The 12,248-nt window shown below is 40.6% G+C and overlaps 1 protein-coding gene across 4 annotated transcripts in view; it reads right to left on the bottom strand.

Moving 5' to 3' along the window:
- Window positions 1-12,248, bottom strand: part of LOC149473310 (inactive dipeptidyl peptidase 10-like) — a 243,126-nt gene that overhangs the window by 34,090 nt on the left and 196,788 nt on the right. For all 4 annotated transcript variants that reach the window (XR_016313081.1, XR_016313082.1, XM_089679770.1 and 1 more), the window contains exons 20-21: window positions 9,927-10,121; window positions 9,735-9,789 (exon numbers count right to left, since the gene is read on the bottom strand). Coding sequence is in view for 2 of the 4 variants with exons in the window: in XM_089679770.1 (XP_089535896.1) it covers window positions 9,735-9,789; window positions 9,927-10,121 (250 nt within the window). In the remaining 2 variants the exon portion in view is untranslated. The remainder of the gene's footprint in view (window positions 1-9,734; window positions 9,790-9,926; window positions 10,122-12,248) is intronic.

Raw genomic sequence — 12,248 nt, 5'->3', positions numbered from 1 at the left:
TCACATGAATAGGGGGGGATGATTCTTAGGAACCAGGCCACAGTCATAAACCTGAGTGCGCCTAGAGGTGAGGACAAGTCAACAGATACACAGATATAATTACAACATTTGGTGAGAATTTAACAGGAGTCAATGCGTTTGTCTGGTTAAGAGTGGAGGTAGCAGATAAATGCAGTTACCCAGAGAAGAACAGCAGGAGTCAATGCGTTTGTCTGGTTAAGAGTGGAGGTAGCAGATAAATGCAGTTACCCAGAGAAGAACAGCAGGAGTCAATGCGTTTGTCTGGTTAAGAGTGGAGGTAGCAGATAAATGCAGTTACCCAGAGAAGAACAGCAGGAGTCAATGCGTTTGTCTGGTTAATTATGTACAACAAAGCGTTTAGCAATATACAGAGATTTTACACATACATTTATCCTTTATTATCGGTAGGAGAAATGTATATATCTACCAGATAAATATGAAAAATTGCATATTAATATGTGGTATTGGTAGTGCTTTAGGTTCCTTTTCACATTTTTTGCTTCTATTTTGTAAGAGCCATTGTTTAAAGAAAACTTTAGCTCAAGTTCAAATTTACATAGGTTAGTGGTTGAGTCATCAGTAGTACCTCATTGCTATGAAATGGGTCAACTTTAAAATGGTCATGTTGCCAAAAAGAGGAATTTTTACATACCTGTAAATTCCATATCTCGGAGTACAGTATGGGACACAGACAGAGTATTCATAGATACTGGGCTATAGGCCAGTACCTTATACTGACTGAATACTGTCAATTTTTCCAGGAGATGCCCCCTGGGCACATCCCTTATAACCCTACTCCACTCCATGAGTCCTCAGTATTGGAGCAAACAATGCAGAGTAGCCGAGGAATAGAAGGGAGGGTGGCTTGTGTCCTGCACTGTACTCCAAGATATGAAATGTAAAGATAAGTAAATATTCCCCCTAATTGTACAGTACACTGACACAAGCAGAGTATTTATAGACCCTAGGACATCTCTACGCAATGAATGGGAATGGTGGGCAACAGCTAGGCAAACAGAATTGTGTCAACAGGCCCAACAACAAGGGTCAACAGACTCAACTTCAGAGTGCTAGAAGTTTTTGAAAAAGAATAGACAAGGCTGAAACCTGCCCTTTCAGAGTGCCTAAGGCTAGGTTCTGATCAATTCCTGATTGTAGAAAGGCCAGAATATGAGATACAGAGTAATCTCTGGGATTCATGTCCCTGTGTTCACACCAGGCAAAGAAGAATTTCCATGTGCAACAATAGATCTTTCTGGAAATGGCTTTTCTTGCTTTTAGCAAGATAGGAATGACAGACTAAGATACTCCTCTGTCTTTTAAGACTGGGACTTTAACAGCCATGCCATTAAAGCTAGTGACAGAGAAGTAGGATGGAATACAGGGCCTTCAGACAGCAGATCTGGCCTGGTGAGGAGTAGCCAGGGATCATCTCCTAGTAGTCTGTACACTCACCAGCCACTTATGTGCACCCTGCTAGTACCTGTTTGGACCCTTTTTTCCTTCAGAACTGCCTTAATTATTCATGGCATGGATTCAACAAGATGTTGGAAACATTCCTCAAAGATTTTGGTCCATATTAACATGAGTTAATGTTGCCTTTCTATCATCTTGAACCAGTTTGCCCATTTTCATCTGACCTCTGACATCAACAAGGCATTTTCATCCACACAACTGCCACGCTCTGGATATTTACTGTTTTGCGAACCATTCTCTATAAGCCCTAGAGATGGTTGTGGGTGAAAATCCCAGTAGATCAGCAGTTTTTTTTTAAATACTCAGACCAGCCCATCTGGCACCAACAACCATTCCACATTTAAAGTCACTTAAATCCCTTTCTTCCCCATTCTGATGCTTGTTTTGAATTTCAGTTAGTCGTCTTCACCACGTCTAAATGCTTAAATTAATTAAGTTGCTGCCATGTGATTGGCTTATTAGCAAATTGGTTTTATCAAGCAATTGAACAGGTGTACCTAATAAAGTGGACAGTGAGTGTATATGTCTGTGTACCAGGCTCTTCTAGGCCAGTTTGGTGCAATGAGAATCAACAGCTTCTTCTCTTGCTCTAATTTTTTTAATTCTTTATTTAAAATTTTTGTACAGGGAGAAAAGCCAAAATATACATATATCACAGTACATTTACCAGTTAGCATGAATATGTCCTAAGGCAGCTTATCAGAGAATCTGATAGTGAAACTGTATCAACTGTTTTAAAAACAGTCTATTCCTTTCTAGGAGACAATAAACTCAAGAATGATTGTAAGGTTATATAGCATTTTAGAGTTGCACATCGAAAATGAAGAGTATATGGCCCATCATTCCCTATACCTTAAAACTGTAGAAAACCTTAAAACAAGTCATACTGCATCAATTGAGCGGTCAAAATTTAGCAATGTAGAAATAGAAGAAAGGTAAAAGGAAAAAAAGAGGGGAAGGGGAAGGGAAAGGGTAAGCAAGGTAAGGGATATGTCTATGCTGGAGTGATTGTGGAGGTCAGGGGAGGGTATTTTTCCAATTAGCTGCCTGTATTCTTGAGAGCTGGTATATTCTGCCCAGTAGAACCAGATGCCTGAACTTCTCTTCCATGCAGAAACTGTAAGGCTCCCCATATGCCTAATGTTGTTAATTGTGGAAAACCATAGAGCAATGGTGGTGGTGGGGGGAAAGGAGTGAGGGGGGGAATAACTCCTGTTTCCAGAGAGCTTGGATACAGGCCCTGGATGCATTGAGGAGAAAAATCACAGAGAGCATTTATATCTGTTCCTGGAAAGGCTTCATAGATGTAAAGGTTGGCTACTTGTTTATTCTTGAGGTCATCATCGATCGGTTTTTAAATGATTTCACCTAAGTTTTTTCAATTGGGTCTAAGTTTGGCACAGGTCTAGAAAATATGAAGTATTCCATTGGAAACACTACATCTCCAGCATAGGCAAGAGGTTTGTGGGTAAATCCTATGAATGACTACAGACACTTTTAACCACCTTGTCGGAATCTTATAGCCCAATGCTTGACACCTGCTGGCTATGGAAGAATAATGGTTGAAGTACAGAATTCTTGCTCTATTTTGTGAAGCAGACAAGGTAGAATTTGCACTGGAGGGAAACTGAAACCAAGTTATTATCAAGGCATACAATGCCAGTGCTAGATGGTCCTTGATCCTGGTCACAAACAGAGATAGCTTTTTGCTGAATGCGGAGGCCTGAATATCCACATCTGCATTTTCCCATCTCTGACATATCAGGTAGAAGATGTCGGGGTGAAGGGTCCATTCCCCTTGATCCATAATGGCTGAGGTAATTGGCTTTCCAGTTGTCCAGCTTGGGGATCTGGACATCAGAAATCACTAGACAGTGAGTTTCCATCCATTAGATTATCTTGCTTGCTTCCTTCAAAGCTGCATGGCTTCTGGTGCCCCAGGTTGGTTGATGTAGGACTCATCTGTGACAATGTATGACTGTACTCTGATTGGGCGAGCTTTCAGAAAGAGGGTTTAGTGTTGCAGAGCGATCGTTATTGCCCTGACCTACAATATGTTGAGGAGCAGCTTGGCTCCACTGATGACCAAATTCCCTGGACTGTGAGGGACTGGAGCACTCCTTCCTACCCTGAAAGACTGGCATCTGTTGTTATTTCTTTCTAGTGATAAGAAAGGAATGACTTCCCCTTTGTCAAGGCTGGGCTGAAAATTGACCAAGCTAACGAATTTCTTGCTTGGCTGGGTAAAAGCATTCTTGTTCCAGGTTACAAGATGTTATGCTGGAGAGGTCTTGAATAAATTAAACAAATCACACAGCCTTGAAGGTGGCTACCATAAGGCCCAGAACTTTCATGGAAAATCTCATTGTGTGATTTTTTTTCACCTCATGACCTGAGTGTGAGTTTTGAGAGAGAACATTTTCTTCTCTAGAAGGAAAATCTTTGCTTGAGATGTGTTCAGGACAAGGCCTCATTTTCAAGGTGAAGAGAAGATTGGAGAGCAGATTTTTGGAAGTTGAGGAGAGCAGATTTTTGGAAGTTGATCATTCAGTTGAAGGTCTTGAGCATCTGGATTGTGCTGTGGACAACGATGAGTCCTTCAAGCAGTCATTAAAAAAAACGTGACCTGGATGCCCTAAGTTCTTAGAACAGCAGGAGGAGCTTAGATCTTTGTGAATACTCTGGGAGCAAAGGATAGGCCAAAGGGCACTGCAACAAACTGGAAAAAATTATAGTCCACAGCAAATCATAGAAAACACAGATGAGGTGGATCAATAGGAATATGCAGGTAGGCATCTTGGATATATATGGATGGCAGGTATTCCTCTTGTCTCAGAGAGACAATATCCAACCTTGCCAATTCCATGTGAAATTTTGGAATTTGTTGAGGGATTTTAGGCCCAGAATAAGAAGAATATCCCCATTGGGCTTTGGTACTATGAACAGGTTTGAATACAATCCTTTGACTCTGTCTTGTGGTGGTATAACTACAATCTGGGACAAGATGTTGTTCAGGGTATGCTGAAAATCTGCCTTGGGCATATTTTGGTTAATGCGAGAGAATAAAGAGGTGAGGTGGTAGAATTTTGCACTCTGGTTTGTACCCCTTTGAAACCAAAGATCTGGGACATCTGTGACCCAGAGACAGGCAAATTGTACCAGACATCCCACCACACTTAGGAGTGAGGGTGCCCCTTAATTGAGAAGAGGGCTTTGGGGAAGACATGATGGGCTTTGTGGCCCAGGTTTTTTGTTGCAAGGAAGGGCTGAACTTGCTCTCCATTTTAAAGAGGTAAAGGCTCCTGAGGAGGGGGGTTGAATCTTCCACTATGGAAGTAGAACTTTCCTCCTTTGACATTTGTCAAGTGCCTCACCAAAAAGATATCCTCATTCAAAGGGCATGCTATAAGTGTAAGGCATCTTTTTCAGGCAACTTCAGCTGTCCAGGCTTTGAGACACAAGATTCTAAGCATGTGAATGGAAATTAGAGCCATTATGGAAATTTGTTTCATTACTTGTTCTAGGGCATCCACACAAAAGAGCAAACCAGGAGGTAGCTGCTGTAATTGCTCAGTCATGGCATGCTCCTGGAAAACAGGATCATGTTGGTTGTTCATTGCCTTTCTAGTTAGGTGAAGGTTGGCAGACAGAAATTGCATTGATTGCTAGTTGCAGAGCTGGGCATGCAAGTGTAAGAAGAGCTTTTAGGAGCATCTCCAACTTCCTATCTGAAGAATCTTTGAATGAAGGAAAATCTTTATATGGAACAAAGAAATCTAATACTGAAACAGACCACTTGTTAGTGAATTCATTTTCCACTGGATATTGTTAGGCAATGATTTTCAGAGGAGTGAAAATCTTTTCTGGATTGAACTAATCATTATAGATTGCCCATTCTATTTGTTCATGAACGGGGAAAATCTTTTTAGATTTAGCAGATCTCCTTGTACCCAAAAGGGCATGGAGAGATGGAGGAGAATAAAGTGCGACAATGCTGAGCTGAAGTGAGCATATCCACATTGGCAAGCATACTGCATGAACCTGCAGATGCAAGTTTATAGGGGCTTGGGGGTGAGAAATATTTTGCGGTCTCCCCTAACACCTCTTCCAGGACCTCCTCATTCCCTACATCCTCCTCTTCTAGGTTGGTTTTTGACATGGCTTCTGTTTGCCTGGTTTTGCCTATGAGTGAAGGTAATCCTCTGTTGGGTGTTCATGGAGTAAGGTGTGAAATATAGGGTAAGTGTATCTGGAAGGAGAAGTGCCTGAGTACCTTAAAAGGTAGGTGTAATTAATTAATATTCAAGGAGGTCCGATCTCTAAAACTTTCTTCCAGCAAAGGTCTGAATCTCATGTCTGTGCTATGACTGTGATACGATGTGGTAATTGTATGTCTATGTCAAAAAATTAGAAATGTACAAGTTCCTTAGTATTTCAACAATATTTTCAATCTATTTTCAGTTACAAAATTAAACGTGAAAGTTTTAAACTTAGATTGCTTTACATTTTTTCTTGTATTTATATGGAATATAATCAACTATCTTTAAATTGGAGCTCCACCCAAAAGGGAAGTTCCACTTTATGGACTGATCCTCTACTCCCCTGGAGGAATTAGTACCTTTGTGGAGCAGGGGGGAGCGGGCACCCAATTTTGACAGGAAGAAGAAGTCCTCCCCAACTCCCTCCCTGAAGTCTTCAGGGACACATGACAAGTCCCAGAAGACTATGGGACCATTCACAATGCGCAGCGCTACTCGCACATGTGAAGCCACAAACTGTTACAGCTGGGTGTCCACACTTAAGATGTTGGCACTGGGGAGAGAAGATTGCTGGTGAACCCGACTGGTGTGAACACACCGCGTGATCATAGGACAGGCGAGTGGCTGTTTTTTAAAAGTCCGCAGCTACAGTTTTTGTAGCTGCGGACTTTTATTTTTTTCATGTGAGACTGGAGCTTTGCTTTAATAGAAACAACATGTAAGACAAATAAATAACACTTTAAAACATAAAACATAAAAGTAGACCAATCACATCCACATTTCAAGCAAAAGAAAATAGAACCATTATGCCCCTTACATCAGGTGTCCTAATTAGCAACCCCCATACACCAGGTGTCCCCAACAGATGCCCTCATACATCAGGTGTCCCCATGAGTACCCCCATCAGAGTGCCCCCGTCAGTGTCCCCTTACATCAGGTCTTCCCATCAGAGTGCCCCTTACAACAAGTGTCCCTATTAGAGTGCCCTCTTACATCAGGTGTCCCGATCAGAGTGACCCCATCAATGTGCCACCTTACATCAGGTGTACCCATCAGAGTGCCCCCTTACATCAGACTGTAGGTTGTCAAAAAGTGCAATAAAAACCTCTAAGGGACCTCCAGAGTCTAGGTTCTATAGGGATGGATCATGGCTTTGGACCTGTTAGAACTCTGCAACTGACTACATGCCTTGCAAAAAGTGCCAAGGTAAGCACTTGTGCATGATCTAGTGCCCAAAGCAACATTACAAGCCATCCCCATGGCTTGGGAACCCAGGTATGGCCCCAAGGTTTTACCAAGGTTGTACTGATCAGGATACATTACTAATACATTGCTAATAAAATGCACACAAAAGACACCACTAGGAAAACTTGCCCACAAAGGGCCCATCGCATTTTACTGATTATAATAACCAAAACCTAACCTGACAGATAGTAAATATTCAAAAACATACAATTGTTACAATAATATAGGGAGGTGGCATATTATAGTTGGGTGATTGCCATTGTCTTGGAAAAATAGACAAATGTAAAAAGGGAGGTCAAGCTTATCACTAGTTCTGCAAGAATGACTGGTCTTGGGTGTCTGCTGGTACCCATATTAGTGACAGGGCATCTGAATGCATGTAAAGTAAGTAACCATCATCTCACTGAAACATAATTTCAATGAAAGTCACACATACTGTATAGTAAGTGTGAATTAAATGTATATTCAGAGTAGGTAATTTTAAAAATATTTGCAATATCTCAGAATGGGTCAAAAGACAGGGAGCTATGCTTTGCACTTAGTGCAACACAGTGCTCTCGGAACCATCTGTCATGTATTAAATAATTTTTTGTGTAATGATGATAGTAAGTATATAGCGAAAAACTGTTATAAAATGAAAACAACAAAAAACAAAAACAAATCGATTCAAAACCAATGTATTTTTCTTTTAAATATTTAAATCATCCTTCAGCTCCTGCCTGGGAGTGTTAAATATGCATCTTAACGTTAGCTCTGGTTACAACTTCAAACAAGCTGTTAAAAGGCTACAGCTCCAACTGAGGCTTGCTAAATGCATGTTGAAAACCACTATCACTTTTCCTAATGGTATAACCAGCACCCCTAATACAGTAAATGTTTAGTCTTCTGTATATATTTTGTTTAGTTATGTTGAGGACTAAGAACATATGAATATTTCCATCTAGCAGATGTCCATCCTCAAATGATTCAAGCACTTGCAGGACTCACAACAATCTTCTTGACTCAGTCAACAAGCTGATTTAACAAACACGAAGAGAAGGCTTTGCTTACTTTTGCTTATAGTAAAGGGAATAAACAGCTATCACCCCCAATAAAACGTTTCTAACATTTGGAAAAATTTTATGTGATGTTTTCTTTTTAAATGTCAGAATTGTTACACCTCCACCTGGCTCAGCTATCCCAAACAATGCTTGAATTGCCCATATGGGCTGCTTTTTTTAACTATGAAATTCAGGGATAGACATAGTCAGCACAGGACCCCTGAGCAATTTTTACCCTCCATTAATTTTCTGCCAAATACAAATACTGTGTAGAGATGAAGGCAGGGAAAAAGTAACCTTTGCAATTCCCTAAGCACATACTGTATAGCAATCCTGAATTATATGTATATCCAGGAGTAGGTAATCTGAAAAATGCTTTGCAGTATCTCAGAAATTCTTTAGCAGTTCATCAACGTGCTGAAATATGTATGAATCTCAAATCCTAATATGGATTTTCATCTGGTGTGATAAATGGGAGTTATGTTTTATTTTGTGGAAGCTGGCTATAAATTGAAACTTCCCTAGCATAGAATGCTGTACAGGTAATCAAGACAACTCTCCATGCAGCTTCTAGCTGCTTGCTTTATTCCTCCCAGCAGAGTAATTTCTCTACATTCTACTGATGATCTAAACCCAAATTTGTGATGAAGTAAATCCACATATAATATATGCAAGCTCATTCTACACTTCATCTCCCCCAGACTACCAAAGCTGAATTTACAATCAGCTACAGCGACCGAGCTCCTAAGAATCCAAGTTTAAAAGATGCATATCACCTTCCTTCTAGGGCTCTATGAATAATATTCTAATCTGATTTCACAACTCTGCACAGAGCGTTTGCCTACAATAAAATCATTCCTTATGCATCAGCATTTGAAAAAAAATCAGATATGCAGTCTTTAGTGTAATTGTTCGAATATTTTCAAATGGAAAACAGCAAAAATGGCTTCAAGAATCATAACAGGACTATATTATTTCCCTTGTTACCTGGTTCAGAGAAAGCTAATCATCTCAGCTAGTAGTGGCCGTTATTTTACCCCAAAACTACTATTTCTCAGCATTTCCATAAGAGTCATCTCACTCAGCTTATGGAAACCAAATGGGTACTTCACTGCCAGGGAACTATGTTGTAGATTTCATCCCTTGGTCACACAATGGCTGATTCAATTGGAGATTTATTTATTCAATTGTACTGTTCTTCTCCCTACAGTGAAACATCTAGCCTGCAAGCTGTATACATGTAGTCACTGCCAGTTGGCGCATATCCAACTTGTTGGTGTGTTTGTGCAGGGAGAAGGTTTACAACAAGACAACGTTTTGTATGAAAGCACTGTAGGCCTTCTCTCAATATAGTATGAAGCAACATGAAAAAACATCAGTTTCTTCTAAAAATGATAAAGAACAGAGTCCAGTTTGTCAGTAGGCACATTATGTCTATACGTCTATACTATAGGATCAGATGGGAGCCTCCCAGGGAGGAGGATCAAGGAGAAGAGTGGTTCAGTGGTTGTTTAAACATCCAATATGACTATCCTATGCAGACTTAAGAAGTCAGTTAACTGTGACACAAGTGAAGGTTAGCACTTCTGGGGCCTTTCACACAGAAAGGGTTCTGGACATATATACATACTATTCTAAAGTTACTGTTTTGTGCACAGCAACTTAAATCAAAAAGCCATAAAAGATTCCTTACCTTCCCGTATACTCCTATGCGCTTTTTGTCCACAAATGGCAATTGTTTCAAATATCTGAAAAAGGTACACAGAAATAGAAGTCATTCACACAAATACATCTCACTGGTGCCACACAAACTGAATATAACATACTGTAAGCAGAGGTCAATCTTACCATGTAAGAGTTATAAAAATAGAAAAGCTACACATACTGCACCAGAGGCAGGTGATCTTTAATCTCAGCTGAACCCAGTTTACGGTCAGTTCCATGGAGCATATTCAGTCCTTGATTCTTAGACCCCCGACCATCAATCTTTGCTATAATTATCTGGAAAGAACTTACAAGCACTGATTCCCACCCAAGAGAGAATATCTCTGTGACCTGCTGAGAACCTGGTGCTTCTGGTCTGTATAAGAAATAAAACACAGCTCATTTTAGAATGTCTCATTAAAATGCTCTCATAGAATTGTCTCAGTAAATTTCATTGCTAGCATTTTCTCAGTTTTGCATAGTTGTTTCCTTCTTTAAATAATAGATGTGTTTTTTTCTGTCTTTACTGGAAAAAATGGTATTGTAAAGGGTTTGCTGGCCTTCTGCAGGCATGCTAGTATGCCTATTGTTATTAAGTAGAAATATGCAGAAATATAGGAGGATAGTTTCTGTAACCGTAGCATGGAGGGTGTTATGAAAAAATGTGCATCTACTAGAAGGACCAATGTACAGTCATGGCCGAAATTGTTGGCACCCTTGATATTTTTCCTGAAAATCAAGTATTTCACACAAAAAAGGTATTGCATTAACACATGTTTTGCTATACACATGTTTATTCCCTTTGTATGTATTGGAACAAATATAAAACAGAGGCAGAAAAGCAAATATGACATAATGTCACACAAAACCCCAAAAATGGGCTGGACAAAAGTATTGGCACCCTTAACTTAATATTTGGTTGCACACCCTTTGGAAAACATAACTGAAATCAGTCGCTTCCTATAACCATCAATAAGCTTCTGACACCTCTCACCCGGAATTTTGGACCACTCTTCCTTTGCAAACAGCTCCAGGTCTCTCTTATTGGAAGGACACCTTTTCCCAACAGCAATTTTAAGATCTCTCCACAGGTGTTCAATGGGATTTAGATCTGGGCTCATTGCTGGCCACTTCAGAACTCTCCAGCGCTTCTTTGCCATCCATTTCTGAGTGCTTTTTGACGTATGTTTGGGGTCATTGTCCTGCTGGAAGACCCAGGATCTTGGACGCAAACCCAGCTTTCTGACACTGGGCCCTACAGTGCGACCCAAAATCCTTTGGTAATCCTCAGATTTCATGATGCCTTGCACACAGTCAAGGCACCCAGTGCCAGAGGCAGCAAAACAACCCCAAAACATCATTGAACCTCCACCATATTTTACCGTAGGTACTGTGTTTTGTTCTTTGTAGGCCTCATTCCGTTTTCGGTAAACAGTAGAATGATGTGCTTTACCGAAAAGCTCTATCTTGGTCTCATCTGTCCACAAGACGTTTTCCCAGAAGGCTTTTGGCTTACTCAAGTACATTTTGGCAAACTGTAGTCTTGCTTTTTTATGTCTCTGTGTCAGCAGTGGGGTCCTCCTGGGTCTCCTGCCATAGCGTTTCATTTCATTTAAATGTCGACGGATAGTTCGCGCTGACACTGATGCTCCCTGAGCCTGCAGGACAGCTTGAATGTCTTTGGAACATGTTTGGGGCTGCTTATCCACCATCCGGACTATTCTGCGTTGCAATCTTTCATCAATTTTCCTCATCCGTCCACGACCAGGGAGATTAGCTACAGTGCCATGGGTTGCAAACTTCTTGATAATGTTGCGCACTGTGGACAAAGGCAAATCTAGTTCTCTGGAGATGGACTTGTAACCTTGAGATTGTTGATATTTTGCCACAATTTTGGTTCTCAGGTCCTCAGACAGTTCTCGTCTCCTCTTTCTGTTGTCCATGCTTAGTGTGGCACAGACAGACACACAATGCAAAGGTTAAGTGAACGTCTCTCCTTTTTATCTGCTTTCAGGTGTGATTTCTATATTGCCCACACCTGTTACTTGCCCCAGGTGAGTTTACAGGAGCATCACATGCTTGTAACATTCTTATTTATCCGCAGTTGTGAAAGGGTGCCAATACTTTTGTCCAGCCCATTTTTGGAGGTTTGTGTGACATTATGTCGAATTTGCTTTCTTTCCTCCCTTTTTTTGTTTTGTCCCAATACACACAAAGGGAATAAACATGTGTATAGCAAAACATGTGTTAATGCAATACGTTTCGTGAGAAATACATGATTTCCTGGAGAAATATCAAGGGTGCCAACAATTTCGGCCATGACTGTATCTGGAGGGAAGAATGGCTGTAAACTACCCTATCTCACCTCTTTTTGAAGACTTTATGTGAGGTTACCATAGGGCAGGGGTAGGCAACCTGCAGCTCTCTAGCTGTTGTGGAACTACATTTCCCATGAGACATTGCAAAATTGACAGTTACAGCTATGACTTGCAGAAGCATGATG

Source organism: Staurois parvus, unplaced genomic scaffold, assembly GCF_062004578.1.
Source record: "Staurois parvus isolate SC_StPar_1 unplaced genomic scaffold, SC_StPar_1.0 ptg000017l, whole genome shotgun sequence".
Lineage (NCBI taxonomy): Eukaryota > Metazoa > Chordata > Amphibia > Anura > Ranidae > Staurois > Staurois parvus.
This window is presented reverse-complemented; position numbering and strand designations above follow the sequence as displayed.